Below are 13,700 nucleotides of genomic sequence, written 5' to 3'. Positions count from 1 at the left end.
TTTCAGACAGGGTCTCCCTATAGCCACAGCTGGCCTGGAACTTACTATGTAGACCAGGCTGGCCTTGAACTCTGCCTCCAGAGTGCTGGGATTAAAGGCATGCGCCACCACGCCTGGCCCCTTGTTTGTTTTTGAGGCAGGTCTCTCTAAGTAGCTCAGGCTAGGACTGGCACTCATAAGCTTCTATCTCTGACTCCCACATGCTGAGATCACAGGTGTATGCTACCATGTTTGGCTTCATATTCATTATTTTGATGGCTAAAAAAAATTTCAATTAAGTATATCACATATGGCTTAATAACTCCCTGAAGATGAAGCACTTAGCAGAATGAGTGCGCAGTAGTAGCTCACAAATGCTGGCAGGATTATTACTCTCCTACTTGCAGAGGAAGAGCTGTTTTCACTCTGGTGGGGCCAGGAGGAATTTCTTCCAATGTTTTTGCCAGTACAGGGTTGCAGGAAACATCTTAACACAAAGCCACTCTGCATCTATGAACATAGTGTAGAGCACACCCCAAAAATTCCTGGGTAAAAAGGTGCGTGCCTTCTAAAATAATGTTAGGGTTTTTTTTTGTTTGTTTGTTTTTTGTTTTTTTTCAGTTTGTTTGTTTTTGAGACAGGGTCTCCCTCTAGCTCCAGCTGTTCTGGAACTCACTAGGTAGACCAGGCTGGTCTCGAACTCACAGAGAGCCACCTGCCTCTGCCTCCCAGGTGCTGGGATTAAAAGTGTGTGCTACCGCCAGGCGTGGTGGCGCATGCCTGTAGTCCCAGCACTTGGGAGGCAGAGGCAGGCGGATCTCTGTGAGTTCAAGGCCAGCCTGATCTACATAGTGAGTTCCAGGACAGCTGGGGCTACAGGGAGACCCTGCTTCAAACAAACAAACTAACAAACAAACCAGCTGCAATGAGAAAAAAAAAAGAAAAAAAAAAAGTGTGTGCTACCATGCCCGGCATAATGTTAGCTGTATAATAAAAAACACACTAAAATATTGTTATTATTTCAGCTGGGTATGGTGGTGCATGCCTGTGATCTCAGCACTTGGGAAGTGGAGGGAAGGAGATGAGTTAAAGGCTAGTTCTGGCTACATAGAAAGTTTGGGGCTAGTATGAACTACATGAGACTCTATCTCAAAGAAACAAGAAAACATTTATTATTTTCAGGATCTTCCTCTGTTGGCCAAGGCCCTGGCAAACAAAATTACAGACCCACATATTTATTCTAAGGCACTTCACAAGGAATCCAGGCTCAGAGGCTGGTCAAGACATGGGGCTTTACAGGTGTCACCTCCCTGTCAATGTGCTAACCACCTGGGATGACCAGGGAGCAAAGGAGCAAAGGCTTATTTTTATTTTGGCTCATGGATTCACAGTTCTCAGTCCACAGTGGCTTTAGCTGTTGCTTTGGGCCTCTGATAGCCCAGCACACCATGGTGGAGAGCATGTGGTAGAAGAGGCTTGTCCATGTCACTGGCTGAGAAGCAAAGAAAGTGGAAGAGGCCAGGGCTCCACTACTGATACCCCCTTCCAACTTCAGGCCTCCATCCACCGGACTGCCTTCCATAAGGCCCCACTTCCTGAAAGTTCCAGCACCTTACAATAATACCACAGATGGAGGACCGAGCCTTCAACCCATGGGCCTTTGGGAGACAGTCAAAATCCAAACTAGAGCAATAGACTATCTATTCAATGAGAGAGAAGACCTCAGTTTCCAACCTGTGAATAGAATCAAATCCTACACCATAGTGCTTAAAGATGAGACAGGATAACATACTGTCGTTCTTGGGGTTTGTGGGAGATTGGTTCCAGGAACCCCACAGATATACGAATCCTTGGATGCTTAAGATCCTTTTACAAAATGCTGTAGTGTTTGCAGATAACCTACTCCCACCTCTGTGTGTGCTTTAAATCATCTCTCAGTTGCTCATAACATGCGATGCAGTGTAAATCCTCTGTAGGTAGCTGTACACTGCACTGTTCAGGAAACACTGACAGTAAAGCCTGTATGTACTCAGCACAGATGCTTTTCTCTCTAAATATTTTTGGCTTGGCAGCTGGAGAGATGGCTCAGCAGTTAAGAACACTGGTTGTTCTTGCAGAAGACCCAGGTTTGAATCCCAGAACACACATGGCAGCTAACAACTGTCTGTAATTCCAGTTCCAGGGGATCCAATGGTGTCTAGGCATTCTGATCTCCATGGGCATTAAACAAAACGGGTGCACTTACCTACATGCAGGCAATACACGCATACACACAAAATTAAAAAAAAATAATAGCAAAATAAAATATAAAATATTTTTGGCTCACAGTCAAACCCACAAAAGTGGAGCCTGTGGATGCAGAGCACCAACCATGTGTGACCACTGGACCCCAAGAGGGGAAAGAGCACTACTCACGGGGCATGCGTCTTACATGTATTTTGCCCTTGACGAAGGTAGTGATGTCTTCCTCATTGTCAAAGATGGACAGTGTCTGAAGCAAGTTGTTTTCCAGCCATTCCCAGTGTTTGGTGATCTCTTTTCGGGAGGAACCTAGGACAAATTAGGTGAGGAAAGACCATGAAATCAGCAGTCTTAAACTCAAAGGAGAGGAATTACAGTGGGCATTCAATGACTACAGTCTTCAAGACTGTATGTTAGCCTTTCCTCCTTTTTCAAAAAGATGTGTTTTATTTTATTTTATTTTATTTATTCATTTTTTTGTCTTTTTGAGACAGGGTCTTCCTGTATCCCCAGCTGTCCTGGAACTCATTATGTAGACCAGGCTGGCCTCGAACTCACAAAGATCTGCCTGCCTCTACCTCTCAAGTGCTGGGATGAAAGGCGTGCACCACCACACCCAGCGATGTGTTTTATTTTTAATTTTAATTGTGTATATGCATATGTGTGTATGTGCACATGAGTGCAGGTCCCTGTGGAGGCCAGAAGAGGGTGTCAGATCTCCTGGAGCTGGAGTTGCAGGTGGTTGTGAGCCACCAAATGTGGGTGCTGGGAACTGAACTTGGGTCCTGTGTAGAAGCAGTACATACTCTTAACTGCTAAGCCACCTCTCCAGCCTCTCCAGCCTCCAGCACATCCTTTGTAAACTTCCTATGAACATAATAAAAACAACAAACACAGAAAGACAGAAGAGTTGCAGAATTGTGTGGGCGACAAAGCCTCCTTCTCCTCTCAACACCAAGATCTTGTCTATGTGTCTAGCCCTGTCTGTGTGTCCTAGAAAGTCCACAAGGCTGCAAGCTTGGGAACGTATCAAGTCCTTTTCTTTTAGTTAAAAGAACCTAAGGTGGTGTTTGCTATAGATGTGATTTCATCAGAAAAGCTTCAAGAAAGTGGCCCCTGCTCTCATGAGATTTGAGAGTCCATAGGTCTCAGCTGAACTTACAGGATGCTCAGCCCCTGGCCAGCAGCTCTGCCAGGCAGGTGAATAGCTAATATCCCCCTCTTCAGTGAATCCTACCGGCCTTCTCCACTAGCATCTAGGATGCCTAGATGCAGCCTAGGATGCAGTTCCCACCCTTCTGGAAAGAGAACACTGCAGACCCTGTGGACTTGTAAGATCCTAGAGAAGGTGGCACAGTGCCATTCCCAAGGGATGGGAGGACTGTTTGTTCTCATCTGGGATGCAGGAGGGTGGCCCTGGAAAGAAAAGCAAAAGAAAAGCAGTCTGCACTTAAAAACCTTTTGGAATGAATGTTTACAAGAACAGGAGGAGAAGGGAGCACTTTGAGTCCTCGGTTTGCTGGGGTGGGGCAGTCCTTGGGCCTCAGTGGGCAGAGCATGCCAAGGCCAGGCCCACATATTTGGTATGCAGGGAGACTTGGCCAAGAAACAAATCCACCATGACTGTGAACCAGAGGATGGAACCCAGCACTCTAAGTATGCCGGGTGAAGGCTTCATTATTGAGCCCCACCCCCAGGCTAGAAGCAGGTATTTTTGACAGGGTACCCTACCCTTCTTCCCTAGTTGGCAACACTCTTCCATCAGCTGAGCATGTGGCCCTGACTCATTCCTGGCTGGGCCAGGTGGGTCCCTACCACCTCTTTCTGGCCATGGCACCTTCTCACTGCTCTGGTGCCGCCTGGGGTGGCTTGCTTCTTGCTCAAGCAGTTCACCAACCAGACAAGCAATTCCACAGGACAGAGCCTATCCCTCGGTCTGGGGCAGGATGGCTTTGTGAAAACAGTACACCAGAATTATCATCTAACTCGGCGAGTCACACAGGTGAACAGCTCCCCTGCAAGCTCCTTAAATCATCCACAAATACCCCGCCCCCTTTTAAACCTTCCTGTGTTTCTTTGCATTTCTCTTATGGCTTCCTTGCCATGGTGCACAGAAGTAGAGGCCTAGTTGGTAGGAAGGGATTTCTTTCTCCTTTTCTCTCCATTTTGTCAAGAATCGAGAATTGAATTCAGAGGATAAATTTACACATGATCTCTGTATCATTCCTTTTCACACACATTCCCAGCAGTGAAAACTCCACCCTGTCTGTCTGCATTTTAATTATAAATGTTTATGTATTGCATCTAGGTGATTAGGTAAAAGCAACATGCCCATCATTTAACACTAAGGAAACAAGCTATGCCCTCTCAGGTACAGTGGGTAAAAAGAATGTAGCAGCTGATTAGATTATTGAGTGTCTCTCTGGTTTGTAGAACCATCCACAGATTGTCATTTCTAGGACACCTTGAAGATATTTTACAAGATGAAGGTGAGGCATGGAAAGGCTGAGTAAATTATCCAATGGCACCCAGCAAGGTTGTTAGCAAATGAGATTCTCAGTCAAGGCTGCCTGGCTGTGGAGCCTACCCTTACCCTGGAGAGTTCCCATCTGATGGGAGAGACTTCTATACTGGTACAGACTGGTCAAACCCAGAGTAAGAAGCATGGGTGGGAGCATGTGTGGGTCTATGGAATTTGGGGAAGTGATACATGGGTTCTAAACAGAGTGGAGGGAACACTATACACAGAAACCATGGTGGGTTGGTGGGAAACAGGCACTGGAGGTGTGCTGCCTGACTGAAGACCAGGGGAAGAATCTGGAAATGGAGGTTGGGATACGCTGCATAGGTGCCAGAAGGGCTGTGTTCAGTGTTGTCGAGTTGCTTCTGAGACTGCCCAGACTTCGGGGAAAGGAGGCACAGGGAAGGAAGGGATAGGGCATGGAGAGGAAAGAGGTGTGTGGGGCTAAGGACTAGGGCTCCTCAATGTGGACAGGACTTTTCTTCAGCACTAGGTCCCACTGCCATCCAAGGAGTCACCACCCACTATCCCCTCCCTACTCCTCTCCTCTGCCATATGGCTATCCCTGGTGTTTCGGCCTCTTTCCATGCATTTCCTGAGACACCCTTCAGAGTCCATTTTAAAGTAACTTGTCAGGCTGGGAAGATAGCTCAGTAGGTAAAATCATTAGCTATACAAGTTTGATGACCCAAGTTCAATCCCTAGAACTCACATAAAAAATCAGATGTGGTAGCATGCATCTGTAATCCCAGCACCCCGGCAGATGAGACTGGAGGTAGACAGAAGTCCTCTATAGGAAACCCCTCTGTCCTGAAGGCAGTGCTTGCAGCTTCCCAGTGCCCCACTGCGGGGCTGGAAACCAGAAGATCTGGGATCCTACTGGGCTTCACGTGGCCTTGCACTCATGCACCTTTCTAACCTAAGTTTATTCACTTATACCGAGGGAGGCAGGTCACTGCTGCTCAGATAACAGGGAGGAGGAAATACACCTGGGTAGAGGAGAAAGGAGGCAGAGTGGGTAGAGTGCTCACCTGGTAAGCAGCAGACTATTTCCAAACTGCCACCAGCCTGTGCTTTTATTCCCTTGACTCCCAAACCTCTACCTGGAAGCCGAAGTCAGATCCCCTGGAGCTAAGTCACAGGTGGTTGTAAGATACCTAATGTGGGTGCTGGGAACCAAACACAGGTCCTCTGGAAGAGCAGCACGCATTCTTAACTCCTGAGTCCACAAGCCAATTATTTCCTTTATTTGTTTACTTAATTTTCAAAACAGTTATATTTACATTTAATCATTTAGTTTTTTGAGATAGGGTCTCCCTGTAGCTCTAGCTGACCTGGAACTCCCTAGATAGACCAGGCTGGCCTCAATCTCACAGAGATCTGTCTCTGGCTTCCGAGTGCTTGGATAAACGCATGCTCTATAATACCTGGCTATTTATTTCTATTTTATGAGTATAGTGTTTTTGCCGCATGTATGTACCTGTGTGTGCAATGCCCACAGAGACCAGAAGAGGGCATGGGATCCCTGGGAACTGTACTTACAGATGGTTGTTAGCTGCCATGTGGGTTCTGGGAACTGAGCCCAGGTCCTCTGCAAGAACAGCCAGTGCTTTTAACTGTTGAGCCATCTCTCCAGCCCCCTATTTTAATTTTTAATCAATTGTAACTTTGTAGGTGGGGGCTGTACATGTGCTGCCTTGTATGAGTGAAGGTCAGAGGACAAACAGGAGTCAGTTCTTTCATTCTGCCATGTAGGTCCAGGGGTTCAAATCCAGGCTCGACGGCAGGTGCCTTTACCTGCTGAGTCATCTCTGTAACCCCTTTGTTTGCTTTGTGACACAAAGTCTCAGGTAGCCCAGACTGGCCTTGAGTTTGTTATGGACCCAAAGACTCTGAATTCCTGATCCTCCTGCCTCCTGCTGGGACTATCCTGCTGGGACCACTGTGCTCAGTTTATGTGGTACTGGGGACCAAACCCAGAGTTTCAGGCATGCTAGACAAACACTGTGCCAATTAGCTACATCCCCAGCCTTCCTTCCTTCCTTCCTTCCTTCCTTCCTTCCCTCCTTCCTTCCTTCCTTCCTTCCTTCCTTCCTTCCTATTTTCTGCTCTTAAACATCAAAAGTTTAATGCTTCAGACCGGGGAGATGGCTCAGCAGTTAAGAACAATGGCTGCTCTTGCAGACAACTTGTGTTCAAATCCCAGCACTCACATGGCAGCTAACAACTGTCCATAACTCCAGGGATCCGGGATCCAATAGCTTCTTCTGACCTCTGCAGGCATTGCACCACACAGGTGCACTTACCTACATGCAGGCAATATACTCATAAAATAAAAATAAATAAATAAAAAATTTTTAAAAATTTCAAAAAAAAAAAAAAGAAAAGCTGGGATTATAGGTGTGTACCACACAAAGGTTTCAGTCTCATCATCTTTCCCAAGGAATACCGGCATCCTAGAGGATGAGAATAGCTTCGGCATTTGGTACCGAAGCAGGTGCCGTGGGTCTGAACTACAGCTCTATATAATGCTCGGTAGCTGTGTAATTCCTCTGGGCCACGGTTTCTCATCTTAAACAGTGGGCTGAAGCGCCAGTGAGTAGATTCAGCTAAGCGCCTGGCACATAGGAAGTGCTGTCTGAACACTAGAGCAACCTCAGTCTGACTGGCACCCTCTGCCAGGGACTTTGTCCTGCAGTGAAGGCCAGCTGATCTCATCCAAACATGACGACAGCAGAGTCTCATTACTCATGGTGGACAGATTCTATGAAGTCCCTCCAGCACTGAATTACAGAATACTCAACCATTATCCTAGGGGAAATACAGGGTTAAGGTTCCATGAGCCTCTGGTCACACTGATTTCATCAATATGTAACTTTGCCTTATGTGTCTTTTGGTCTAAAGACACCTCGTTATCTACTATTGATTCGTTAGCACTGAATTGGATGGACAGCACCGGAACTCTTTCCCAAGCAAGCTTCCCCGCGGCACTCTCTGAGGAGGCATCACAGCCTTCCTGCACTTAGGAAAAGAGGCAGCACTTCAGCACTTTGCACAGGGACCGTTTGCAGTGAAATCACCAACACAGGTTAGACAGATGGGAAAACATGCCACTCAAGAGACTGAAGGGGCTTTGTTTCCAATAGGAGAGCCAGACAGGAAGGCAAAGCATGGCCTTGACCTGCTTCAGCTGGGACACATCATTAGGTAAGTCAAATTTCTTGCCATGTTGCATACACATGCAAGACCATGGACGTGCCAGGAGTTTTGATGTGACTACATGTAAATATGAGCAAGAAGCTGAACTGAAAATACGACTCTTTAAACTGCGAGGCTCAGTGTACCTCCCCTGAGGAAAGGTGGAGAGAGAATGTAGCTCCAGGGAAGCCAGACCTGAGCCCTCAGGAGCTTGATGGGGTTGTCCTCTGCCTGTCCTGACCTGGGCACAGCAGAGCTGCCTTCCTAAGTGGGAATGGAGGCTCCCCTGTCCTGACCTGGGCACAGCAGAGCTGCCTTCCTAAGTGGGAATGGAGGCTCCCCTGTCCTGACCTGGGCACAGCAGAGCTGCCTTCCTAAGTGGGAACGGGGGCTCCCCTGTCCTGACCTGGGCACAGCAGAGCTGTCTTCCTAAGTGGGAACGGGGGCTCCCCTGTCCTGACCTGGGCACAGCAGAGCTGTCTTCCTAAGTGGGAACGGGGGCTCCCCTGTCCTGACCTGGCACAGCAGAGCTGCCTTCCTAAGTGGGAACGGAGGCTCCTCTGCTTTCCTCCAGCTGGCACGGGCTGTGCCATCTGAATGAGGGGCACTGTGTGGTTCTCAGAAGACACCACTCCACCAGAAATGCAGGTTGCCTGTCCCCTCCCAGTGTGACTTCATGATTCAGGACACCTACCACATGCCACTGTCCAATAGACCTGTGAGTCCTGGGTCTGATGCAGGATGCGGTAAGGGGCCACGCGTGCACTGGAGTCCAGCACCACGTCCAGGGTGCCCACGAGAAGACCTGTGGGCAGAGCAGAGAGAGTTGGAAGGTGAGGAGAGATGGAGGGTGAGGTGCCCTGGGGGCTGAGCCCGGCCAGAGATAGCCCTCCTGGCAACACAGCCAGGAAGGTCCAGTCCAGGCAGGGCTGCATATCCCTGATCATCCCCAAGGTCAGCTTTCCTCCTCCAGGGCCTCCAGTCAGAGGCTGCTCTCTCAAAAACTCCCCTCCTACATCTTCCTGGAGGCATCTGCTTATTCTTTTTGGCTTAGAAATGTGCAACAGAGGTTTGGCCGGGCTCAAAGATCAAGTAAATCTGGGAGGCTCTTTTGCAGAAAAGTACAAAATTAGGGTCTATCTATCTATCTATCTATCTATCTATCTATCTATCAATCATCTATCATCTATCATCTATCTAGACCTATTTGACAAGGTCTCAAATATCCAAGGCTAGCCTCAAACTTGGATGATTTTAAGTGCTGATCCTCCTGCTTCTACCTTAGTGCTGGGATCACAGACACTCACCACCAAGCCTGGTTTATTTTGTACTCAAACTCAGGGTTTCCTGCATGCTAGGTTAGTACTCTGTCTGAGCTGGATCTTCAGTGCCTCACCCCCCTACCCCCACCCCAAATTAGGTTTTTAGTATTTCTTTGGTAGGGATCAAACCAAGAGCTTTTTTTGGTCTTTTTGAGATAGGGTCTCCCTGTAGCCTCGGCTGTCCTGGAACTCACTATGTAGACCAGGCTGGCCTTGAACTCACAGAGATCTGCCTGCCTCTGCCTCCCGAGTGCTGGGATTAAAGGTATGTGCCACCACGCCCGACCAAACCAAGAGCTTTTTTAAAAAAATATTTTATTTACTATTTTTGTTTTATGTGTATGTGTGTATTGCCTGCATACAGGTAAGTGTATTTGTGTCATGCAATACCCATGGAGGACAGAAAAGGCTGCTGTATCCCCTGGAACTGGAGTTACAGACAGTTGTTAGCTGCCATATGGGTGCTGGGATTTGAACCTAGATCTTCTGAAAGAACAGTCAGTGTTCTTTACTGCTGAGCCATCTCTCCAGCCCCCAAACCAAGGGTTTTTATAGCTAGCAAGCATTTTCTCACCAAGCTACATACCAGGTAAATAGTTCTTGGAATAAGAAAATGTTATAAATGAAAATAACAAAGAAAACCACCACAAATATCACAAAGTCCAGAAAAATATATTTTGTTTTGCTTGTATTTTGAGACAGGATCTCATTATGTGGTCCAGGCTAGATTTGAGCTCATGATCTTCCTGGCTCAGCTTCCCAAATTCTGGGAGTACAAGTGAGCTACCACACTTGGCTTACACAATATCTTTTAAGTCTTATTTATTTTTATTATCACTGTGGGGGTGGTGTGTGTCATGGTGCACTTGTAGAGGTCAGAGGACAATATTCAGGAACTGGCTCTTTACACTGTGGGGTCTGGGGATCAAAGTCTGTCAGACTTTCACACCAAGTATTTTTTATTCACTGAGCCATCTCGCAGGTCCCACAATATCTTTTAGTTAACTGTTAGACACATCTCATAAGAATGCCCCTCCTCCCTCTGGTGGTTTTGGCTGAGACTTCTGGCAGTTCTTCCACAGGACAAAGACTTTGTAACATTCATTGTTACATATCAATGTAACATTCATCTTCCATATCAAAAAAGGAGGACATGCCAGGCATGGTGGTACATGCCTTTAGTCCCAGCACTCGGGAGGCAGAGGCAGGTGGATTTCTGTGAGTTCCAGGCCAGCTGGGGCTACAGGGAGAGGCTGTCTCAAAAAGACCAAAAGAAAATGAACAAACAAAAGAAACCAAGAAGAGGATGTAGTTTTCCTGCCCTTGGGAGTATAGATTTTAATTTTTTGTAGGCTCAAAGTTCTTTGACCTTAAAAATCATGGCTGAAGCTGGGCTTAGTGGCTCATGCCTTTAATCCCAGCCAGCAGGAGGCAGGCAGATCTCTGTGAGTTCAAGGCCAGTCTGGTCTTTATAGTGCTGGGTCAGCTGGGACTACAGGGAGACCCTGTTTCAAAAAGACCAAATAAAAGCCATACATAAACATTTTTAGAATAATTACATTATAAAAAAATCTTGGAACTGAAGCATTTTTAGGCATTTTTTCTTTTTCTTTTTCTTTTTTTTTTTTTGAGACAGGATCTCCCTGTAGTGGGTTTGCTGGCTTGGAACTCACTATATAGACCAGGCTGGGCTTCAACTCAGAGATCCGCCTGCCTCTGCCTCTCAAATGCTGAGATTAGGCATGTGCGGCAGATTTTTCTCTAAATCTCAGAATTGAAGCATTTACAGCTCTCCTCCCCAAGCACCCTTTGGCCCTAAGACACTCACACCCACATTGTGCTAAAGCTCTGTCAGTGTCCTTATTTCCTGGTAGATCAGCAGGAAATTTGTATCTTCCACTGTCCGCCTGATTCACTCCTCATTACTTAAATGATGAAGTAATCTAAAAACCATTTGCTGTTCCTGTTTGAAATCTATTTCTTCCTTTTCTACGAAGTGCTGCTTTGGTTTGGTGTTATCCGAAAATACAGTTACTGTCCTTCTCTTGGCTCAAGCAACAATCCCTATTGATTTTATTCTTCAACTTGAATACTTTTTGCGAACCCATTCATATTTTTCTCCTCCAGTCTCTAATAAATACAATGAATGATTACCAAATAGGTACTATTCACATACCTCCAAATCAGGAGTTTGTTGATTTCTCATTTGTTTTACTGAAATGTTCTAAAATGTGGCTCTAAATCATAGTTAGGGGGTGGAACATGGCTCAGTCAGTAAAATGCCTGCCACAAAAGCATGAGGATCTGGGTTTGGGTCCCCAGCACCCACATAAAAAGCTGGGTGCAGCAGCAGCTTGTGTCTGTAACCCCAAAGCTGAGATGGGGTGGAGACAAGACAGATCCCTGGAGCTCATTGGCCAGTCTGTCTAAAAAAATAAGGAGGGGGGTGATCAGGGAAGACACCTGATACCAACTTCTGGCCTTGGCACACACATGCAAATGCACCTGCACACGTGTGTACACACCCACAAATTCGTGCAAAAAATAAATTGCGGTTAAAAGGGCACATCTGAACTGAGTGTGGTGGCACAAGCCCTTTAATCTAAGCACTTGGGAGTCAGAGGCAGGTGGATCTCTGTAAGCTGGAGGCAAACCTGGTCTACATAGCGTGTTCTAGGCCAGGGCTATATAGTGAGACCTTGTCACCAAAAACAAACAACAACAAATGAGGACACATTTGTCAGAAGCAGTAGCACATCCCAGCACTCAGCAGGCAGAGGCAAGTGGATCTCTGTGAATTCCAGGCCAGCCAGAGCTACACAGTAGACCCTGAGAGACAGAACAAAAAAGCACATTCAAACTTTAACAGCATTTGGAATAAACTTTTTTCATTCATGCTGAAGTTTCTCTTCTGGTCTTAGAAAGTTTTTAACCTCTAAATAAACTACTGGCATAACCCTAAACCATTTTAATGTGTTGATCCTCTTATCACATCCACTCTTCATTGAAAAGTCCAGGTTGGCAGGTTTTAAAGGATGGCTTGAATAAACTGCATCACAATGGTCCTCTCTGAGGGAGACAATGCTCAGGAGGCTGTGGTGTCTATGATGGCATAAAGTCACTGCAGAGGCCATAGCAGACTGCATAAACCTGGCTCACTAGAACTTGAGGGCGGGGTCACAGAATGGTTTCAGGAGTGGGGAGACTCTGGAAGCTCAGTCTTGGGGGACACAGAGAGATGAGTGATGTAACAAAGGGACTTGCCACACAGAGCCTTGTGTTCCTCCGTGGCTTCCAAGGTTGGCCACTGGACTCTCCAGTGGGGCTGCTGGGTCATGGAGGGGCAGATCCAGCACAGCCTAGGGTGATCCTCTAGGCCCTTTGGGAGGGAGCCTGACAGTGGAAGAGAGCAATGAGTTTTCTTGGAAAAGGTACAGTCTCTTCCACATTAAGAAGTGTGGCTCAGGAGAGGCTGGCAGCAGAGGTCACCCGGGAGACGCCTCCATCTGCATCTGGCTGGACTGTGTTAGCTACTACACTCAAAATCAGGACATTTCACAGAAATTTCTCTGAATAAATTGGAAGGTCTGGGAACACTCGACCTGTATTCTGTCAGGGCAACAATCCACCTAGAAGGGGACACTACTAGGGTCTCCCTGAGGCAGACTGACCCTGGGCATGACCCAGTCCTGTTCCTGTAGTAGTACTTAGCACAGGCCCTGGGGCTTTGAACAAACCCTTCCCAGTAGGCTGCAACAATCCCACATGAACAACTGCCAGAGGCACCCACTCCAGTTCCTTCCCTGAGCCTGGAGTGCTCAGGCTCACAAGAGGCAGACCTAGGCTAGCTCAGGGGGACAGCCACTGATAACTGGGCAAGAACATGCCCCAGGATCGCTGATGGCACCAAGTGAAGAAAAGCCAGAGGAAGGAGCAGGGCCAGGGGCACCAATGGGGACTTCTGATCGATATAAAAAGGCCATTCTTCGATGAAGGGGGTTGAAGGGACAGAAGCAGATGCGTGGAGAAACTGAAGCAGGGGGCTGCGAGACTCTGCGGAGGTCCGGTGGCCAGGTCCCCCTGCAGGAGGATGCACACGTCCCTTTCGGGCGCCGGGGCTCTCGGCCACTCTGCTCGGGGCTCGGGTCCCCTGCACAGCTGCAGGTCCGCCGGGTCCCCGGCTCTTGCGTCCCGCCCCGGCCGCCCTGCGACCCTCGCTCGGCCGCTCGAGTCGTCGCGTCCCGGGCCCCGCGCGCACAGGCCAGGCCGCCCGCACCCAGCTCACCCGTGAGGCCGCCGCCCTTGCCGTGGCCCCGGCGCCGCTGCAGCACGAAGAAGGGGTTGGCGCGCTCGGTCACCCACAGCGCGTTGGCCACCAGCACCCCCTCCGGCCCGAGCCACATCGCGGGGCCGCTCAGCTCCGAGCCGGGGCCGGCGAG

The 13,700-nt window shown here is 48.0% G+C and overlaps 1 protein-coding gene across 5 annotated transcripts in view; it reads right to left on the bottom strand.

The window, feature by feature from the left end:
* Positions 1-13,694, bottom strand: part of Tbc1d9b (TBC1 domain family member 9B) — a 43,422-nt gene extending 29,728 nt beyond the window's left edge. For all 5 annotated transcript variants that reach the window (XM_008852241.3, XM_008852242.3, XM_029555609.1 and 2 more), the window contains exons 1-3: positions 13,547-13,694; positions 8,634-8,744; positions 2,411-2,529 (exon numbers count right to left, since the gene is read on the bottom strand). In XM_008852241.3, coding sequence (XP_008850463.1) covers positions 2,411-2,529; positions 8,634-8,744; positions 13,547-13,664 — 348 coding nt within the window. In that variant the 5' untranslated portion in view covers positions 13,665-13,694. The remainder of the gene's footprint in view (positions 1-2,410; positions 2,530-8,633; positions 8,745-13,546) is intronic.
* Between the last annotated feature and the right edge of the window lie 6 nt (positions 13,695-13,700).

Source organism: Nannospalax galili, unplaced genomic scaffold (assembly GCF_000622305.1).
Source record: "Nannospalax galili isolate Female #2095 unplaced genomic scaffold, S.galili_v1.0 scaffold1206, whole genome shotgun sequence".
Classification (NCBI taxonomy): Eukaryota; Metazoa; Chordata; class Mammalia; order Rodentia; family Spalacidae; genus Nannospalax; species Nannospalax galili.
The sequence above is the reverse complement of the archived record's forward strand: the minus strand, read 5'-3'. Positions and strand labels throughout refer to the sequence as shown.